This window comes from Harmonia axyridis, chromosome 2, assembly GCF_914767665.1.
Source record: "Harmonia axyridis chromosome 2, icHarAxyr1.1, whole genome shotgun sequence".
Lineage (NCBI taxonomy): Eukaryota > Metazoa > Arthropoda > Insecta > Coleoptera > Coccinellidae > Harmonia > Harmonia axyridis.
The window spans coordinates 21367957-21391333 of record NC_059502.1 but is presented as its reverse complement, the minus strand read 5'-3'; the positions used below and the strand labels follow the sequence as shown (position 1 = coordinate 21391333).

The window sequence follows — 23377 nt, the reverse complement described above, 5'->3', positions numbered from 1 at the left end:
TAGTACGCCGATAATATTGTTAGTTATTAGGAACGATTACCTATATGAGCACAGCATGCCCGTGCTATACACTTGTCCAATTAGGACCACGTTGGATCGCCTACATATCCAAGAGCTAAACCGCTGAAATTTGCATGTAGGATGAGGCTAAAACTGAACTCGTAATTGCTTCCTTGAGTAAAATTGAACTCAGACTAATATTTGACATAATGAACGAGCAAACAAGGCCGTTGGAATTACGCATATGATTTTAATATTTGATAAAATGCAGAACCTTTATAACATCTAAGTACAGGGTGTCCCAAATTCGATGCTCACTGAGACCATCTCGAGAACTATAAGACTCAGACAAATAATCTTCAAGGACCCCCGATCTCTTTTTTCGCAATATCAAGATATCATAAAGCAGACCATATACAGGTATCTCGATTCGTTCCCCTGTTACAGGGTCTTTTGAAAGATCATTGTTTGAAAAATTTCGCTATATCTTGGTTTCTGTTCGAGATATTCGGAGAATTCTAAAACATTTTCTTCAGTGATTTTTATGGTTTATACGATACTGATTTCAGATCGTAGAAAACATTACCTTTAAAGAGATATAGTTGGTGCTTCTTGAATGGGACACCATTTATTGTTCCACGCAGTTTTTAGACGCAGATTTGTCGAAATGCATCCTGCTATACTAATTGCTATGATCTGAAATGAGTATCATATAAAAATCCATAAAAATTATTGAAAACGCGATTTAGAATTTTTCGAACATCTCGAACAGAAAACAAAATGAAGCGAAATTTTTGAAAAATTCATTTTTCAAAAACGCCCTGTAATAGGAAAAGAAATCAAGATAACTATGGTTTGATTTCTGATCTCTTATTATTTCGAAGAGATATGGGGTCTTATAGTGCTCAAGATGCTTTTGAGTTCGGATTTGGGACACCCTATACATTGAAAGAGCGATGTCTAACGTTATGATGGCATAGATGCTAGATTTTTCCAGATTCCGAAATATGCGAACGTAATAGCTGATTACGAAAACAATGAAAAACCGGATGGTATTCAGTGTTATTTTTTGTCAAACAGTGAGTCTACAAGAACAAAGGAACTTAATTTCTGGAGATATCCGAAAATAAACCAACCAAATGACTTCAAATGAAATCGAGTATTGAACTAATACCCAAATCTAGTGAACTGACTCAGAAGGAATAGTCATTTATTTTGGCAACCTGTTGTTAAAAGCATTACGCGTTATGTGGAAAATTCCATCATTAATAAAAAAAAATTGTCACAAACATCCTTGGAAAATATGCAAAGCAATGTTAAACAGCAAAATATGTAGTTAGTTAGGAAAAAACTGATCATATCATAACGACAGCACGAATAATGTAGAAGTTATGGTTATTTGATGAAAATGAATAATTTTAAATTCGAAAGTCGAGGATTAAAAAAACTATCCCAGTTTCTTAAATTTTCTGAAAAAAAGCTGGAAAATTTGTTACTGTGCATTTTTTCTAATACCAGTGGTTTCGGATATCCCATCGTTAAACATTGAATCTGTACCGAAGTACTGGTAGGTTTACATATTGAAAGATGACCAATTGAACAGATGGAACAAATTTAAACATTTTTTTAAATCAAGATGCTGACTGAGGACTTGATAGTTGATTATCACAACAAATATTTCAGCATCTACAGCGTATATTTTCAAATTTTGTACCATTCATTTTGAAGAGGTTATTAAAATAATCATATGCAAAAATGTACTCACCAACCATCTTGATATACATCGCGTTTTGTTCTGTGATGTCGATGGTAACGCCAGGAGTTTTCTGTAAAAAATTGTGAATTATCAGTAAAACAGTAAGTTATATTCTTTTAGGAATAGTGATATTTCTATCAATTCATTTCGATCATAAGCCACTTACCCAATGAAATGATCAATAAAATACCATGAGAAAATTTGAATGCACTCTAATTCTAATAAATTATTCATTTTTTTGAATGATGGAAACTGCTGTTGTTCTTTCTGCAGGCTGGTGTAAACAATTTTTAATGCTCGTGGCTTTTACTTGATGCAATATAATCACTTATAGAATTTATGACGATTTTTTAAGGAAATGGTACTTTATAGGACTATCTTTATACTCGGTGGTAATTCAACGAACAGAAGAAATAGTTCGAGTATTCGAAGTATATTGTGCTAATAGTGTTAACGTTTTATCGTTGACTTATTTTTTTGCGGAATCATTATCTTTTGGATTTTGTGAACAGTAGATGCACTTTTTAGTTATCGCTAATGCACATATTAATATTATGCCTAACATAATGTCTTGAGTCAAAATATTCCGAATATTGAAGGCTTGGTTCCGCTTCTGAAAAGTAATTCTATCAGACTGTTTTATTAGCACATTTCAATCCTTTCAATCACTCGGGAATCAAAGGAAACGAAAAGGTCAATACACTCACCAGAAAGGGAACTGAATGCTTTTTACTGGTCCGAGACCTTTCTGTGGTATACGAAAGAGCAACTACAAGAAAGAATTCCAAGAGAACGAATAAAAAGAAAGAAGAACACTCTGACGGAATCTTCCAGGGATGGATTACCCCAAAAAGTTCTTTAGGAACTTTCAATATATTCATAATGCTTTGGACAGAAATTTGTGAGGATATAACCCTCTCATAACCATCCCAGATACTGGAGTTCTTTAGAACTATGAAACTTGAAGGTGAGCTGTAGATGGTGGAGTGATGAGAACAGCTCTGATTGGGGACACAATACACCTTGAGAGGAATAACCACCACGCGGTTTTTCGCGTATCAGTCAAACTTTGGTATCCATTAATTTCCCCTCTGGCGTTGTACAGGGTGGGCAAATTTCGATGTTTTAGCACTACAACTTTTAAACCAGAGGAGATAGACAAAATCTGATACCCCATTGTCTGGGGAGAAATGGCGATATCGAAAAACATTCATATCTCCGCTAATACTGATGATAGACCTCTGAAATTAAGACATTATACAGGCACTTTTTTACGTAGAATCCAGTGGCGTGCTCTTATTTTCAAAAAGATTTTCAATTACGAAGATATGACCCAAAGTTATTTTTCATAATGATTTTTGGTAGGTGTTTTTTTACAAATATTTTAAAACTATATCCGTGCTTTGTACAAAGTACATATAATCAATTTTTTTTTGCAAAAAACGAAAAGTAACCGGAACATTTTTTTTCATTCAAATATTAAAAACAATTACTTCATTTCATGTAGATTATCTGTTTGCAAGGCAAAGACGGAAGGGATTTCTGCATAATATTGTGACTGGAGAAGGAAAATGAGTTCATTACGATAATCCCAAGCGCAGAAAATCATGGGGATTTCCCAGCAATGCTTCCACGTCGACGGCCAAACCGAATATTCACGGTTCCAAGGTCATGCTCAGTATTTGGTGGGACCAGCTCGGAATAGTGAATTATGAGTGGTTGAAACTGACTGAAACAATTACATGCGATCGTTATCGAACGCAATTAATGCGTTTGAGCCGAGCATTGAAAGAAAAACGGCCGCAGTACAACGAGAGACATGATAAAGTGATTATACAGCGTGACAATGCTCGACCCCATGTTGCGAAATTGGTCAAGACATACTGGAAAACGTTGAAATGAAGTCCTACCCCACTCGCCGTATTTTACAGACGTTGCTTCCTAGGACTATCACTTGTTTCGCTCAGAAAGTAAAAAATTGGATTGCTTCAAGAGATGACTAGTTTTTTCAACGCGGGATTCGTACGCTGCCGGAAAGTTGGGAGAAAGTAGTGGCCAGCGATGGACAATACTTTGAATCATAAATGAATACCATTTTTTTTTAAATAAAGCCTCGAATTTCGGAAAAAAAAAACGGTGTAAGCAAAGTTGTCACCTATGTAGTAACATGGACGAAGTGCTCTATAAACTTCGCGAACAGATTTATTTCTTCAAAATTAAATTTCTACAATTTGAAAGCGTTGTTCTGGCACCAAACGATACATGATCAATTGCAAAATCTTACTGGATAGGAATGTCAACACAGTTTGACATTCTCAATTATCAAATCATAGACAACAACCATAGAATCTTCTCATTCAGCTAAAAAAACGTTATTACACGTTGGCAATAGCTTAGTGGCCCATTCGAATGACAAAACAAACAAACACAAAACGACATCTACGGAAAGAACGGTAGAAGGTACCTAGTTATTCCAGATTTCACGACCGTAAAATCTATCAGCCAAATGAGACTCGACATGTCCCGTATGTTTTCGCATAAAAAGCACTCGAAATCGATTTCTCCTTGTTCCGGAATCAAATCGAGATGGAATGCTCCCCTTCTCAAACGAGCGTACGTCAGAAATGTCATGAATAATAAGGCTCGGATTTTTCGTTTCGCTAAAACAACTGCTCCAAAGTAGTCATCCGGCGCAACTAACGAGGCTAAGGGCCACTCCAAGATTTTCCATGGAAATGTGTTCAGCTCTTGTCGGCAGTTTGGTGTAGTCGACATGGCGGACTTTGTCGAGTGGGCATGCGAAAAAAAAATGGAATGGAAGTTTTGTTCGATACTTCTGAATCGTACTATCGTTATTGTGACGTTATTTGTACCGAACAGATTCAACCTTTTAATGGCATTGAAAAAAAATGTGAAGCTAAGAGGTTTTTCCTTCTTGTTCATTTGCTCATTCGGAACTTAAAATATATAGATACTTATGTAGTTAGTAGACTCACATCATAGCGTAAGAGCTGCAAGGTTCTGAAAGCAATGGAAACCTCACGTTGACCTTTTTTTTGGAATATTTTACTTGATAATTAAGAAAGCTGAAATTTATATTTAAATGTTACTAGACAACTATCAAAAGATGCTCTCTCAATTGACAGATACCTTCCATAGTAGAAACCTCTTCGCCAGGCACCTTTAAAAAGTAAAAATTTCAGGTGTACCACGTCATCAGTATTGATGCATAAATGTTTGAAATTCTCACAACTATTCAAACATTTGTGTTCCATTTTACATTTATCAACGATTTCGAACTACATCCAACTAATGTGAGCAGGTTTATGCTATTTTCTGACGATCTTTAGAGATTCTGGTAAAATTGATTGCCACGAAATTTATCTGGCATTACTGCTTGACAATTTTTTGAAAATAAGCAATTCAAGAGAGGTTTGATTGTTGCAATGTTTTCATGTACCTTTAGCATATGTTATCTCTAAGTTGACCCACGGCTCAAACTAGTGGGTATCATTCAATAGGTACCTTTATGGTCCATACAAATGCTGTTCAATTGAACATCATTTTATTATTAACTATAGTATGTTTACGTTAATACGGTTGAAATTCAATAATGTTTGGCAAGGGGTTCAACTGAGCAAAATGTCTGTCAAGTGAGATATCATCTTTTGATAGTTGTCCAAGTAACACGTAAATTTCAACTTTTATACTTATGATTACTTTGACTGTGTTTGGCGGATGGTTAACACTATGCGAAGTTTGCCATTTTGGAAAACATTTTTTGTAGTTATCCAATTAAAATATATAAATTTCAGTTGTTATAGTTATGACGTAATTGGTTACCAAGTTTAAACACTTGAAGCCACTATGATATAGTTTTTTAGTATGGCCATTTCTACTTCACCCTATGGAGGAAATTGCATACAATAACTTTCAGCTTTCATTCAATGAAGTGAGACTGGCGTCCACAGACTCTTAGAGCCAGTTTTATAATCGAAAGTAAAGTCTCCTTTTCTGTGAGAAGTCTCATTTATAAATGAAACGTTTTCAATAAACCATTTTTAAGGCTGGAGAAAGCTTTGAAGAGTAGGTCCTTCATCATAAAGTCCGGGTGGTGGTCCTTTATGGCAAGAAAAAGGATCCTTTTTGGTCGTGCATGCTCTATGACTACAAATCAAAACCTCCGATTACTTTCACTTCATACACAGAATTTTATACCATTTTTCTCTTTTTGCAAACAAAATTTCTATTTCTATTAACTATAGCCAAATGTAAGCAATAAATCACTAGTTCTCAGAAAAGTCAATTCTAGGAAACTTGACAGTTATGAATGAAGGACGCTTCCTCTAAAAGACGGTCGAATTATGTTTATGGAATCAGAGCAACTTTCAAGCTCCCTTCAAACCGTTTTTTCGCCAAAAGGAGCCTTTTCGCATTGGTTATGGAACTGGTTCTTAGTCAACTCTAATAGGTAGATACTTAAAATGCCAAGTCGCTGAGTCTTTTCCAGAAAACTACGAATACAGATTCGGCCAATAATTTTCGGTTTTTCAATGCTTCTGAGGAATACAGGACTTTGCCAGTCGGCCAACATAAAATGTAACACTCAACATCAATAAGCTTCCATCACCAAGACAACGCCTTCTATAATATTTCTACGCAGAATTGACATTAGAGCCACGAATGTCTATTTCAATTTTTCGGATAATTATTTTGTAGTTTAAGTAAAAAGTGTACATATATATCTTGCAAAAAACGCTATAAGTACCTCGAACGTTAAGGACTAACGATCTCAGACATTAAACCATTGTCTTCGATCGGTAAAAAGTCCTTACCGTTTTCGATACTTAATATACTATATTCGTTTTTATATTGTGATAGATATGGCGCTATTTTGTTGAAACAACATTCAATTTAGGTATTCAATATACTTATGACTTCAAATAATGTAACATCCATCATTCTAGTGATAATAGTGAAAAGGAGAAAAGTTTCCCAAGCCAACTTGAGACATTGTAGTAAACAAGCGTATTGGCAGGTTTACTTAGCTTTTCCAGATAGTTAAATTCTCCAGTTCTAATAAAAATTCTTGCGATCTACTGTTTGTCCATTCCTTTTTGGTATTCAACATGGCGCGAGGCAGTCTGGTTCATAATTTTTTGAGCTTTTTCCTAATAAAACCAACTCCTATTCCACCGACTTGCATAAACTTGAGCCGCCGACGTCTTTCATAACAAACTGTCGGGCTATCAAAATGAAAGAGACAATATACAACGCAGCCACTTTGCTTTATAGCGTTTTGCAGTACAGGACGAAGCGAATTAATTTGAATGAAAAGAAACGGACGGTTCTTAAATTAGCAAACTAAGCTCATAAATATTAATGATCATCGCTTCATTTTTTTCTTGTCGTGCTTTTTCCGAAATAAACTGCCGTCCCGGAATATTTATCAACTTCAGGAAACGAGGACGCCTAGAAATGAAAAATTAGTGGCGGATTCTTCGAGGTCCGAAAAATGAAGGTCGTATTACGATTACAAGGGGAATCACGAATTTCGTGGATAAGTGTGAGGCGCTCTATTCGATTTTTATCAATTGCGATATTTCGTGTTCAATTCCAACTTCTACAGTTAGTTTTTATGGAGTTCTCTATACCGAGCTGATTGGAGTACAGGGTGTCCTGAATTCGATGCTCACTGAAAGCATCTCGAGAATTATAAGACTTCAAGGAGCCCCGAGTTATTTTTTAAAATAATCAGATATAAGCGAGCAGGTCATAAATATCTTGATTCGTTCTCAATTTATAGGACGTAACTGAAAAATGGCTGTATCAAATATTTCGTTATATTTTGGTTTCTGTTTGAGATAGTCAAAAAATTCTAAAACGTTTTTTTCAGTAATTTTCATGGTTTGTATGATACCGCTAATAGCTCATAGAAATTGATTACTGTTTAAGAGATAAAGTTGGTGTCTCCTAAATGGGACACCTCACATACTTCCAAGCAGTTTTTTAGCCGCAGGTTCAAAAATATTATCCGTTTCAAAGATATTGAGTTTTTTCATTTCATTGTTTTGATGAGACACCTTATATACAAGGTGTTTCCGAATTGAATGTCAATATTTATGGAGGTGATTTTTGGGCCCATTTTAAGAAAAAAGCTTGATGTGAAAATATGTCCTAAACATCTTACCTTTTGAGAAACAGGGTAGTAAAGTTTTCAAAAATAAATCATTCATTATTAATATCTACAATACCACTTCAGATATTTTAATGAAATTTGTCATACATGTATCATCAAGAGGCATTTTTTAATGTATCACTTTTTTTTTTATTTCCGTTGGCGTTGGTACGTAATTTGACCTGCCTATTTTGGAAGACATTCATGGTACGCCACAGATTCATAATTCATAAATTGTCAAATGATATGTCACAATGTATGTAAATTTTGTATTAAATACTTAATCCATGTGTTTCACCAATAAAAAAATTGACTTCTTATGTTTTTTTAAACTGAACTATAAACAAGAAGAAGAACTTGATATCTTTGGATTTAAACTGTATATCTTCTCTGCGTGCAGGAATCATTTTCCTCGATAGAGGACTTTAATCATCTGTATGAACGATCGATATTCGATACATACGCGATTTAATTCATATATTCGAAAAAGTTTCTTCACAGTGGCCCTTGGAAATTCTAGAAAAGTAATTTTAAGCACCCTATACCGGGTTATCGTTACAAGCAATATCTCGCTTATTTGACAAAATAATAAAAAATCAAAAAAATTCTTCAAGTAATATCAAAGTACCTTCCCAATGGTGTATAAAAAAGGTATTTCGGTTACAATTCATGCAAAATGTTAATGTTTTTTATTAATAACAACAAAATCATTAACATTTTGTGAAGATTAAATTGCAATCAAAATATCTAATATGCAATTCATAAAACGAAGAAATATTTAAAGTATGTTTTTTGCTATAAAAAACATTAGTTTTTCAAAACAAAATCTATTAACAATTCATCTACTACTCATATGTGAAGTTTATACAAACATGGGTGGAGGCATATAATTTTTATAAGGATAATTGAATAACGTGAAAGAAGTTACAAAATATTAATGTTTTTGTTGTTATTACTGAAAAAAAACAGGTATGTGCTATCGTTGTATTACAAATAGAATGACACACAATGCCATTTGAAAATGAAAAGAAGTGAGGGGTCGGTAACCCAAGGCTGTCAAAAGTAAGATCCTTTGTTATACATCATTGGGAAGGTACTTTGATGATATTCAAAGCAATTTTTCAATTTTTTTATTATCTTGTCAAATAAGCGAGATATTTCCTTTATACGATAACTTGAGACACTCTGTATAATCCAAACGGTTGAATTTAGAGCAATGAAGACATATGATCGGCATCACGAGTTCTACAACATAAAAAAATTTAAGCAAATTCACCGAAAGCCAATTTCCCTTTGATGCGGTGCCTTTTCTTAAAAGGCATTGAGAATCGTATGGTCGGAAAATACTTAAGTAAGTAGGTTCAAGAGCAATCTCAAAAAAGTCCAGCAATAGCTGCCCCATCGTAAGAAAGCTGAAAAACAAAGACGGACTTACAGTGACCTCCTCTTCCGGTTGTGGCGCCGTCAGCTCCTGGTAAGACTCCCCGCTGCCCCTGCGGCTTGGGGCGCCGCAGACCGCGCGCCGGAAGGCGCGGGCGACCAGCGAGCAGAGTCCGCAGTGCCGGCCGCCCCTGCGCCTCCCCGCATGTTCCACCGTTAGCTCCTGGCCACCGTTACCATCACTACAACACGCCACTGCTTTTCTAATGCCTGTAGACAGCTGACCTGGATGGAAACCTGCTAACCACCAACTATCGCGGTCTTTGCGCGGTCTGTGCGTCGACTGTTATCACATACCGATAACTGATTAGTGTGAAAGGTGCTCTGTGTCTTCTAAGTAAACGTTTTTGCCTTTTGTGCTATATGTGACAACCTGAAATAGATAATTATTTACTCTTTCTGGGTGAATGGTGGACAACATGCTGCCGGTAACAGTTCATTGATCTTCTTGCGTTGCGTTTCAATCGAGGCCGATGCATCTGATTTTAGAGACACTGGCGGGTCTAGGGAGTTTTTCAAGAGGTGCATCACTTGGAAATTTTGCAAATATTGAAGTGGGTACACAATAATTTGATGTGTTAACTTTTCGTTTCGGTAAAATATGTAGTTGCCTGGACGTTGCCTGCTGTTCAAAACAAGCACCCTCTAGCAAGAATAGTTGGTTCACAACACCATTTTCATTTTCGTTGAGACTGCGTTGCGCTCTTGTCCTTAGTATATTGACTTAAATAAACATAGTGGCGACAATTCGTTCGAATTGAGCCTAAAAATGGCAAATGGAGACATAGAACCATAAAACTTAAGAATACAATTGACTGAACTGACACACGTCAAAATCGAAATTATTGGGTCTCTTGGCGGGTTCTCATAATAGTTATTTATGCAACAAGTGCAAAAAGTGAATGTTTATTGCACTCGACGTGAAATTGTCCGACGAGGCCGTCAGGCCGAGTTGGACAACACGTCGAGTCATCTCTGCCGAAGACACCATCGTGGAGAGTTGACTACACAAATTCGGGGATTTTGTATGAACCTATCGATGCCTCGCTAGAGAGTGACGCGAAGCCAGCAACGCTACCTCTCGGCCATGTAGAGTCACTACAAAAGATTTCTTGGAAAATTTTAAGAAAAAAAAGTCCTATTAACATAGACACGCAAACGCATTATTTTCGAGATACAGGGTGTTTATTGCCGTCCAACTTTTTTGTGATGATTATACCACTTTTACGAATCTTTATTAATCTTTGCTACAGATTGGGTGAATAAGTACAAATAATTTCAATTGATTTATTCATCACAGCTTACTAACTGGCTCTTAATAATAATTTGGATTAGGATCTAGTACAGAGAACTTTTTTGTAATGAGTTTTTTGGCGACGACTGCTTAGGCCATTAGCCCTAGTATAGAGAATTGTTTGAATTTTTTTCAAAAACAGTACCTAGTTGCTACGACAAAAAATAAGAGACAAAAAAGTGTACAGTAGTACTCGACACAAATTTCCTTTTGAATTTTTCCAGCTACAAGTGGTCCAACAAAAGAAAATCTGGAGGAATGAAGGGGGCACTGCTCCAGAAAAAATTTCACCCTGTAGATTTGCATTCAAAATCAGCATATTATATGCTGAAATTAGAATTTTGAAATTTGAATCAAAATAACTATACCAAATTCAAATTGAATAACTTGTGGAAGGAAGGTGCTATGAGTAAAAAACAAACTTAACACCCTGTATCTCGAGAAAAAAGAGTTTGCGGGCTCATATTTATGACTTTTTTTTCTTGAAATAATAAGAGGAATCTGTCATTTTCATTTGTACCTCCAATTTAGGGACATATGTATATTAAGCTATTGAACACCGCAAAATCAGAAGTACAGTGAATCTTTCAATTTCTTGGGTAAAAAGGCGTAGCCAACTTAATTCAAATTACTTTATTATATTTATTCAATATTGATGGGGTAGCCATTGCTAATACTAAAAGAAGATGTTAGTGCTACAATCGCAATATTTGGTATATTGATGCTTACTCCTTTCAACTCAGAAGTTGAAGGTTAGTTTTCCTTTTCAAAATGTTCACCTACAAAAATATTCTCAGCTATCATCTCCTAATTTGTCAAGTAATTTTCAACATAACTCTCTGCAGCAGTTCCAGCCATTATGGCGTTTTATAACGTTGATATCAGCACCTGGATCAGTCAGCGAAGATGTTGACGAGCGTCAAAAGCAGTTGCCAGGGTTGGAAGACGAATCGGATGATCTGAGGTATTCTGTTAGACAATCATCCGAAAGCTTCTTCCATAGTTTTATCACATATTTTTGAAATATTTCGGCAACTAAAGTGCATTGAGAGCTCCAAAAGGTTGACGGAGATGCTGCTTTAAGTGAATTGTGATAGGTTCCGTCGCATCAAAGACCCTGATTTCGAAGTTGACGTCCGCTTGAAGGAAGACCATAAACCTTCAAAGACGCTGAATTGGGGGTATTGCTCAATGAGGATCTGTGCCAAACGCAAGAAGAGCTTTCTTCAGGATAAGGAGTTACCCGCCAAGCAATTCCATGCGTTGGAAATTATTCTGAAACAGGGAACTGGGGTTTCTAATGAATTGAAGCCAGGAGACGGAACGTTGTTTTTTTGCCTGTGGACAACTGCTTCAGCAGCCAAACAGGAAAGCTTTTTTTCTAAACGCATCGTGACGGGTGATGAAAAATGGATCTATGACTGCAACCCAAGGTGAAAAAAGTCATGGGGACTGCCCGGTCATGCTTCTACGTCGTCGCCTTGATCGAATATTCACGCTGCGAAGATTATGCTTAGTACTTGGCGGGACCAGGTCGGTGTTATTCATTATGAGCTGATGGAACCGAGTGAAACCATTACTGGGAAACGGTATCGACTCCAATCGATGCGATTTAGCCGAACACTCTGCGAAAAATGGCTTCAATACGAGCAGAGGCATGCTAGAGTGATTCTACATCATGACAACGTTCGCCCTCACGTTGCTAAACCTATTAAAACCTATCTGGAAATGCTCAAATGGGACGTCCTACCCCAACAACCTTATTCCTCAGATATTGCACTGTCAGATTAATACTTCTTTCGGTCGATAGCACATGGTCTGGCTCATCAGCAGTTCCACTTAATGAAGATATCAGAAAAATGACGTGATTCGTGGATAGCCTAAAAAGTCGAACACTTTTACCGCAACGGTATTCGAACAGCACCGGAAAGATGGGAAGAGTTGTAGCTAACAATAGGCAATACAATAATTTTTTCACAATGAATTTGCATTTTTGTGAAAAAAAAACAGCACCTTATGTAATTATTGTCAAAGATTCAACTCAATTCGAATAAGAGAGTGAAGCGACTCCTTTTGGAAAATATATATTGTAGAGCTTAATATTTCAAGTAGACGCAGAGAAAACTGTCACGCGCATTCGCCATTTTGCATCACCAAATTCAAAGCATAAAAATATAAATATTCAAGATATTCAGATCACGAAATTATTAGAGAAGGTATTGATTAAGTTTAGTTAGTAGTTATCAATTTAGTAAAAAAATAATTCGAGGACATAGGAGGTAGGATCAGTGAATGAAACGCAAAAAATCTTTTCAATTAGAAGGCAGTTAAGTTATTTCTATATGTTCATACTACACCTGTATACACACTGTATACAAGTCATATTTTTCGAATACTGTGTTTATTACTATTCCATTAATCATCGCATGTTTTGCTCACGTATATGAATAATATTCCCTATGTCATTTATTTTTAGCTGTGGCAGAACGATGGAAAGTAAGGTTCAAAGAACATGACTTAATGGATAACGATTCCAAAAATAGAATTGCTCATTTTCGATTCTAATTCTTTCCGTTGAGAACCAATTACACCTGTCTCATAGCTCCTGGTTTGGGCAAACGAGAATTTATTTTTCATGACGTTTGCATTGGAAACTGTTCACGGGTATTGACAAAAAAAAACAATTATTTCTCGTTATTTTGAACTAGGATCACACGCGAGTATTTGGATGTTTTATGATAAAGAAATTAAGTTTATTTTTGGAAAACTACTTCATCATGTTTCAGTTCAGCTTGAAGGATTTATGTTCAAAGAAATTGAAGAGTTTTTTTTGTAAAAATTCTTCCAATTGTCGAGGGGGACTGCTATACATTTGTTCACTTCTTGGATGTTCCCAATTCGATAAAATTGAAGATAATAATTCGATATTGGATTACAATTTCCAACGATCAAGTCGTTCGAAGTTCGAACTGAGATATTTTTTGAATCTACCTGAAACTTCATATTTTTGTTTTTTTTTTATTTTGTAGAGAACCCTGAAATAAATTGTTTGATCGGAAAAATAATCTATTAATTTTAAAGAGTGAAAAATAAAAATAAATTTTGAAAAATCTATTGATATATGAATATGTAATAAAAAAAAATATTGATACGTTTGAATTGAGATTTATTATTAAATTTCCATTCGGATTCTGAGTTCAAAACTTTTGAGTTATTATTTTGTTCATTCCAGTTTGAATATTTGAACAATAAGAGTTATTACCCAAGTGTGCATTGCTTTGTTTAGTCATTAGTGATCTATTGTGGTGTGTTTAACAACTTGGAAACCTTCTAGATTTTAACGTTCACAAATAAATATCATTTATTTATTTGAACTTGAAGAGTTCATATCATAAAACTGCGCTGCTGCGAATGTCATTCATAAGAACATACACGGTGAATGCCTTTACTAAGATATCACAACACAGGCTTCATTAGCCTAGCGTGAGTCTACTCGAGTGATGCATCTGAATATAGAAGCAAGCCATTGGTTGAAGAGATAAGCAATTATAGATATTGACTTATTGTAAACCAATTTGAGTGCTGATGACAAATATTATATTTTAATCTGTTGAATAAAGTTTGATTTGATTTGAAAAAAATGGATTACCCTTGTACGAAAAAAAAATAACGATAATGAATAATTGGAGATGAATATCAGAGATAATAAGGGTGGTTCCAAGCTGAATTCGTTATTATTATCGTTAATTAAATGTAAATCAAGAGAAAATATTTAACGCCAAACAAATTGGGGTAGGTGACTCATTTTTGAATTATAAATAATACATCTTTCACCAAATCGAATGGAGATGTTCTTCCTAACATAATAGCTCATTTCCAAGGTCAAAATAGTAGTAGTTAAAGTCTTATGCTTGTGAAAACTTCTGTGTGGAAGTTTCCAGGGGTGGCATAGCTTATTATGAAAATTCAATAAGGCTACATTTTCGGAACATCGGAAAAATGGTAAAGGAAATAGGATGCCTTTTCACCTCGAGAATCTACTTTTAAAATATACGTACAAGTTAAAGACTGCCCCTGTATACCCATATACTATTTTGTGACTTCCAAGAGCGCAATTGGCGCATGAATGAAATCTCGAAATTTCAATTTCATTTATCTATTTCAGTAATGACTTCATTACAGTACTAAAACTCATTACAGCGGATATATTTTTCGTTTTGTGGTTGTCCACACAGACCGATACTATCAAATTTCAACACGCTTCAATAATTGTCAATATAATATGATTTGGATATATTGAAATGATTTGCAACTTTATTCGCAATTTCTCTTGATTTGGTGGTGTTAAATCAATTTCGTCAAGCATAATTCACTATTTCAATGCGTAATTATAAATTATTTCAAAATTCAAAACGTATGATTAAATTCAAATTCCGTAATCTGTCAATTTTCGTAACAGTCACACCAACTGCCAAGATATAATACAAAAGTCACTAGGATGTATAATCTGAAATATTCATTGAATTACGACAATATTTCACAAAACTTGACTGAAATAGAGAAAATATCGTCTCTTTCTCGTCGCAGAAGGCAATTCCAACACTCATTTCTCATTCGTTTCAGAATATACTATTTGGCATTCTATACACATTCCAAAACATCAGGATATAATCAACGAAAAAAGGGACTTAAAAAATAAAAAAACATGTTTTTCATGACTTGGTCGCTACTGGTGGAAATCCAGTATTTGAATAGATAGACGCCATGTTATACCAACACGTTTAGAGCTCTTTCAAAGAATAATCCAGAGACGTGCTAACATAGAACCTTTGTGCAAATAAACGGTTGAACAAGCGCGCAAAAGCCTCTGATTGACGTAAATGCAATACTCAATTTTTCGTTTTCGTTTCTACCCGTACATCGGAACTAAGCTGAAACTCGTCCCCGAATTCTGCAAACAAAATAGAAAATTCCGTAATCCCGCAACAGGCATAGAGTCGCCAAACAAAACAGGCAGACATTTCGAAGGGTTTAATGTGTGCCGTCTGAATCCACATCTCTCCTCATTTCAACTTCGAGATCATAAGCACTAGAGCCCACCAAATTAATTAAATTCCCCAAAGCAGATTAGTCATTCGTCAGCTACCGGTTTCCGAATAAATATGAGGAGATATAGGAAAGTGGAGCTTCAGACGTTCGGCTTTGTCGAGCAAGTGCGACTCGTCAAGGGGGAGCATTGCAGACACGGTAAATCAAGGGTGGAAAATACTTAGGCCCAGTTTCACCAAACAGCACTTGATCCCAGATTGATTAAACTCCGCTTGTTACTAAAGCAGGCTTAACAGTGTTTTCTGTTTCACCATGCATCAACCCGTCCGAAGATGATCGCGATTAACCAAATCGCGATTAAATAGTCAAACCATTTGGCAACGTTGTGAACAAAAATTTATATAGTATTCTGTATCGTATTAGCAGTGATGACCACCATTGGCGCTAGGTGTCAGGTGTCATTCATTCATAATTCATAACATTTCAAATCATTTGTCATCTTGTAAACAAAAAACAAAGTTAATTTTTGCCGAAAATGTCGAGTGATGTGCTCGAAATGTCGGAAACTAGCAGAAGTTAAAAAGAAATTATCCCATTTCACAAAACCACACATTCTGGAAAAAAAACTATATAAGTAATTTTATTAACTTATTTATTTTTGTTAACAAGTTTAACTGCTTCTTAAATAATATTTCACTCAAACATATCAATAAATTATTCTTTGCAATAAATTTCATGAAACACAAAAACAAAGTTTACGTGTATTTTAAATGGGAAATATTGTGCCTATACATATAGTCATATTTTGATAAAATTGACCCAAAAATTAGAAATTTCCGAAAAAATAATTACATAGACAAGAGTTCCATACTGATAAATAATTATTAATCTCAACTTGAAAGGTTATAATCCTCCAAAAATGGCCGATTAGTGCTAAATCGCGATTGGTCGATTAAATGGCGCTTTGGTGAAACTGGGCCTAAGGCCCAGTTTCACCAAATGCTTTAATCTTGATTTGGCTCTTAAGTGAGGCCTTAGATCACGATTAATGTAATGTAGCGTTTCACCACATTCCAAAGCGCCATTTAATCGACCAATCGCGATTTAGCACTAATCGGCCATTTTTGGAGGATTATCACCTTTCAAGTTGAGATAAATAATTATTTATCAGTATGGAACTCTTGTCTATGTAATTATTTTTCCGGAAATTTCTAATTTTTGGGGCAATTTTATCAAAATATGACTATATGTATAGGCTCAATATTTCCCATTTAAAATACACGTAAACTTTGTTTTTGTGTTTTATGAAATTTATTGCAAAGAATAATTTATTGATATGTTTGATTGAAATATTATTTAAGAAGCTGTTAAACTTGTTAATAAAAATAAATAAGTTAATAAAATTACTTATATAGTTTTTTTTTTCCAGAATGTGTGGTTTTGTGAAATGGGATAATTTCTTTTTAACTTCAACAAGTTTCCGACATTTCGAAGCACATCACTCGACATTTTCGGCAAAAATTAACTTTGTTTTTTGTTTACAAGATGACAAATGATTTGAAATGTTATGAGTTATGAATGAATGACACCTGACACCTAGCGCCAATGGTGGTCATCACTGCTAATACGATACAGAACACTATATAACTTTTTGTTCACAACGTTGCCAAATGGTTTGACTATTTAATCGCGATTTGGTTAATCGCGATCATCTTCGGACGGGTTGATGCATGGTGAAACAGAAAACGCTGTTAAGCCTGCTTTAGTAACAAGCGGAGTTTAATCAATCTGGGATCAAGTGCTGTTTGGTGAAACTGGGCCTTAAACTCTCAATTATATCGGCTTTGTCAGCCTCAAGTTATACTCTACTGATATTGAACACCTAGAAAAAAACTAACTCAGGCCGCAAATCCACCAAGCTGTAGCTGACATAGCCACCTACCCCATAGACCTACCTAGGCTGCTAGATCCTTTCAAATATGGTGAAACAATATTCCTTCCAATAACCAGTGGACAGAACCCCATAATCCTTGCAATAACATATGAACAATTTCGCAGATTATGATAAAAGTGGAAAATTACTCTTACCATATCGAAAACAAAGCAAATTGTGTTTATCAGAAGGATCACTGATCACTGATAAGAACTGTATCAAATATCTGGGTATAGAACTAGATAATAGGTTAAAAATAATTATTATGCAGAAAAAGTGAAAATGGGCCTTATTGCTGAAGATGAAAATCCTGTTTTACTATTGCCGGCCGGGAAGGTGCTTAACAACGACCCAAAAGTGCTTTAGTTTTGCGAACTGTGACTGCAAAATTTTCAACATTTTGCTGTAAGTTTAAGCAATATCATTCGGTTGCTCAAGAGTGTATTGAACTATTTTCAGTAACGGCGTAGATTTTACTTGTCAAATGTTAAAAAGAATACCGCTTCCCAGCAGGTATTCAAAATGAAACCACTTATTCAAAATACTTTGAAAAATAGAAAATTACTCGTAAAGTAGCGAAAACAGAGCAAATTGTGTTCAGCAAAAGCTTCAGTGATAATAACTGTATCAAATATCCAGATACAAAACTAGATAATATCTCAAACTTCCATGTTTCTATGTTTCCTATGTTTACAGTTGAATACGAAATATACAGAGAGAATCTTCGACTTGTACACATATTAGGCCAATTGAAAAGTCCCGGTCTGATGCACAAATGGCGGTGCTTGTATTGAATCATATGATTTTTAGTTTGTACCAACCTTCAAACGATACGTGTCAAAATTTAACAACAGTCCGATAATTAGTTTGTGAGATATTGCGTTGTGAGTGTAGCTACTTTTATTATTTGAAAAAAAAATGAAAAAAAAAACAATTTCGTGTGCTGATAAAATATTGCTTGCTGAAGGGAAAAAATACAGTTGAAGCAAAATCTTGGTTCGATGAAGAGTTTCTGAGGTAAGTACCAGGAAAATCAACCATCATTGATTGGTATGCTAAGTTTAAACGTGGTGAAATGAGCACAGAAGACGACGAATGCAGTGGACGCCCAAAAGAGGTTGTAACCGACGAAAAAATCAAAAGAGTTCACATAATAATTTTTAATGACCGTAAAGTGAAGTTGATCGAGATAGCAGATATTGTGAAGATATCATCTGAACGTGTAAATCATATCATTCACGAATATGTATTTGTACATGAGAAAACGTGTGCAAAATGGGTGCCGCGTGAGCTCACAATCGATCAAAAGCAACAACGTGTTAATGATTTTGAGCAGTGTTTAAAACTGTTTAAGTGCAATAAACCTGAATTTTTGCGTCGATATGTGACAATGTATCAAACATGGCTCCATCATTCCACATCGGAGTCCAATCGACTATCAGCTGAGTGGACTGCACACGATGAACCGAATCAGAAACGAGGAGAAACACAACAATCAGCTGGCAAGGTTATGGCATCAGTATTCTGGGATGCGCAAGGTATAATATTCATTGATTACCTCCAAAAGGGCCAAACCATCAACAGCGATGATAATATAGCGTTATTGGATCGTTTAAGGGATGAAATCGTTCAAAACGGCCCCATTTGAAGAAAAAAAAGGTACTGTTTCATCAAGACAATGCGCCGTGTCACAAATCAATGAAAACAATGACAAAATTGCATGAATTGGGCTTCGAATTGCTTCTGCATCCACCGTATTAGCCAGATCTGGCCCCCAGCGACTTTTTCCTGTTCTCAGACCTCAAAAGAATGCTCGCTGGAAAGCAATTTAGCGCCAATAAAGAAATAATCGCCAAAACTGAGGCCTATTTTGAAGCCAAAGATAAATCGTACTACAAAAATGTTATCGAAAAGTTGGAAAATCGCTATAATCGCCGAATCGTCCTCGAAGGCAACTATGTTGAATAATAAAATCGAATTCTGCCAAAAAATGTGTTTTACTATGGTAGACCGGGGATTTTTCAATTGGCCTGTTATTTCAACCGAAGATTTCTGAAACCAAACGAAAAAAGTTCCTTTACAGTATTTTTTCCGATTCGGCTCGCTTGAAAAGATACAAGCTATTGAAAATTCATTAAATAAATGTAATTTTTAGTTATAATCTCGCAAATGGGATGGAATCGGAGGCCATGATTTTCGGAATATAGTATTTTATTGATGTGATGAATCTTTGCCGAACATAAAATTCCATCCATCAGTCCGGGCATCTATAGAATGGCCTCTACTGAGAAAAAAAGAAATTGGGTTTTTCGACTTCATTCTATTGATAGAACACATTAAATATAAATATTTTTCAGTTTTTTAGAGATTTAATTGTGTTTATGTCTAGTATATAATTGTCTCTATATAGTATATAATTGTAAGTTTCTTTCTTTGAACCTTATAGTTCTCTCTAGTTATACTTTCACTTAGCATCGAATTTGCGACACCTTGGGACAACCATATAATCCATTTGTTATATGTATAGTAGCTTGTAATTCATTTTAAAATCTCGAGTACTAATTGGATCACCCTTCATGAACGAGCCGCCACTGTTTCCGAGATTCTACCCGCGAGCTCGAGTAACCCCCTTTGATTCACCTGAAAAAATATTCGAATTCCAAATCAAGACGTTGAAATTACCATTTCAGCTTTCTCGGTGGAGTTTTAATCCGGCCCCGGTCTAAAGGAAGATGTAATGAGGAAAGTAATCAATAAAGGCTCTTTTTACCTGAGGCGAATTCTAGGCTGAGGAGACCAAATGAAATATTGGAACGAATTTCATTATTTCCCGGGCAACGAACGAAGTATATTGGACTCGGAAGAAATATAGTAGATGTTTTCAGTTTTCTGTCATTATCTGGGGAAACAAAATAATAAGAAATATTTGATTTCTTCAAAGAGTATTTTTAGCTTCGCTGATGAAAGATTCGAATTCTTTTTGCGAGATTATTTTGACAAAAAGGGCTATATCATTCCGTCCAAATGTCGGTGATTTTTTTAAATGGGATTTTTTCTAAACTACTTTTATGAAGTGCTATATATTTTTCTCGCTTATTTGTAGCCTGAAAAATAGTTATTTTCTACAAGCGCATAAACGAAAACTTAAAATATTTGATTTATTATTCATATATTAGACTATTTGAAAAGTCTCCGGTCTGATGCACAGATTGCAGTGATATAATTAAATCCATATAACTTTAGTTAGTACCAACCTTCAAACGATACGTGTCAAAATTTGAGAGCAATCCGACAATTAGTTTGGGTGATATTGCGTTGTGAGTGTGCTACATTTGTTATTTGCAAAAAGATTAAAAAAAAAAATTTCGTGTACTGATAAAATATTACTTTTTTAAGGGAAAAATACAGTTGAAGGAAAATCAACCATCATTGATTGGTATGCTAAGTTTAAACGTTGTGAAATGAGCACCGAAGACGGCGAACGCAGTAGACGCCCAAAACAGGCTGTCACCGACGAAAAAATCAAAAAAGTTCACAAAATAATTTTGAATGACCGTAAAGTGAAGTTGATCGAGATAGCAGACATTGTGAAGATATCATCTGAACGTGTATATCATATCATTCACGAATATTTGAACATGAGAAAGCTGTTTGCAAAAATGGGTGCCGCACGAGCTCACAATCGACTAAAAGCAACAACGTGTTAATGATTTTGAGCAGTGTTTGAAGCAGTTTAAGTACAAAACCTGAATTTTTGCGTCGATATGTGACAATAGATGAAACATGGCTCCATCATTTCACTCCGGAGTCCAATCAACAGTCATCTGAGTGGTCTGCACACGATGAACCGAATCCAAAACGAGGAAAACACAACAATCAGCTTTCAAGGTTATGGCATCAGTATTCTGGGATGAGCAAGGTATAATATTCATTGATTACCTCCAAAAGGGCCAGAACATCAACAGCGATACTTATCTAGCGTTATTGGATCGTTTTAAGGATGAAATCGTTGAAGAAAATTTGAAGAAAAAATAGGTGCCGTGTCACAAATCAATGAAAACAATGGCAAAATTGCATGAATTGAGCTTCGAATTGCTTCTGCATCCACCGTATTCGCCAGATATGGCCCCCGCGACTTTTTCCTGTTCGCAGACCTCGAAAAAATGCTCGCTTGAAAGAAATTTAGCGCGAATGAAGTAGTTGAATACACATGAATGACAGTCAATCATCAGTGAGTTGAATTTTATAGGTTGAGTTAGCTCACGGCTATAAATTTAAAAATTCAAGAAAGATCGCTCAGCTCTATTCAAACTCAAATCTGCTATTTTCATTATCTATAAAAATATCAAACGTAAAAAATCAATATGGATGGAGTAGGCTTATGTTCAGTTAACAAGGATTGAAATAAAAATGTTTGCACACCTATTCTATTTGCATTCAATTACCGTTTTTTCATTACTTTCGACAGTCATAAAAAAATTCACACATTTTTCAATGTTTTTGAATCAAGCCTGAAATATTTATAGACTATACATATATGTATGTGTGGAACCTGAAATATGATGAAAAAATCCGTCTGTTCATATTTTGTCATTCTTTCGTTTATGATTTCATTCAATCTGGCAGAAATACTCGTTTCGAAAAAATATTTCAATAAATATAAAGCTGCATATTCGATGGGTTGATTTTCATTCCATGTACCAGAAATCCTTTATTAAAAATCACAAAGAAAAATTCATTAAATCAAAATGAAAAGAATGAAAGGCCAATGAAATATTAAATATATTTCAATAAATATAACACTGCATGTCCGACGGGTTGATTTCCATTCCACGTACCAAAGATTCTTCATTAAAAATCTCAAAGAAAAATTCATTGAATCAAAATGAATAGAATAAAAGGCCAATGAAATATTAAATATATTTCAATAAATAATATCACGCTGCATTTTCGATAGGTTGATTTCCATTGAACGTACCAAAAATTCTTTATTAAAAATCACAAAGAAGAATTCATTATACCAATACGAAATGAATAGAATAAAAGGCCAATGTAATTCTGATGTAAAAGCAAATGTACAGGGTGGGCAAATAAGCGAGGTAAGCGGCTATATCTCAGGATCCACTCATCGTCGAGACTTGCGGTGAAAAATTTTACCACTAAAGTAAACAAAAGAAAACACTGGAAATTGTTTTGAAGTTTATACCTCTACCGCTAGGGGGCGTAATAGCTATCGTCGAGTAGAAAAATAGATTTTACTCAAAAAATTTTCATATTAAGTAGGAAAAAAAATATCATCACTGTAAACCTTGGAAAATTCTCTATCTGTTTGAATTGTCACTTTCGATTTTGCGACATCAAATAAAGGTGGGGGAAAGATAGAAATCTGACTGATTGAAATGTCTGTAACTTCAGTTTGGCTCAACATTTTTGAGCAAATTAGATCTTATTTGAGAGACAAAATCTTGTTGATTGAGGAAAAAATATACTCATGATGAATTTGATTCAGCTGCTTCCGATAGGGAGCGCTAAGTCAGAAGTTCATTGTTTTGTTCATTTTTCTCTGAAATTTCAAATGTAATGATAGGATTTTCTTAACAGAAACAAAAATTTCATTGAATTTGCATGAAAAAACCTAAAGGTCGCAAAGCGATAATTTCAGGCGTTCTGAAGTTATGGGCGAAAGAAGATATTCTTCAACTGATGCACTGCGAAAAACCAAATTTA

At 35.0% G+C, this 23377-nt stretch overlaps 1 protein-coding gene across 3 annotated transcripts in view; it reads right to left on the bottom strand.

The window, feature by feature from the left end:
• The window catches only part of LOC123673705, a 177176-nt gene that overhangs the window by 86902 nt on the left and 66897 nt on the right, over nt 1–23377 (bottom strand). For 2 of the 3 annotated variants that reach the window (XM_045608320.1, XM_045608324.1), the window contains exons 2-3: nt 9370–9747; nt 1766–1826 (exon numbers count right to left, since the gene is read on the bottom strand). In XM_045608320.1, the coding sequence (XP_045464276.1) occupies nt 1766–1784 (19 nt within the window). In that variant the 5' untranslated portion in view covers nt 1785–1826; nt 9370–9747. The remainder of the gene's footprint in view (nt 1–1765; nt 1827–9369; nt 9748–23377) is intronic. The other variant, XM_045608321.1, reaches the window with a different exon arrangement.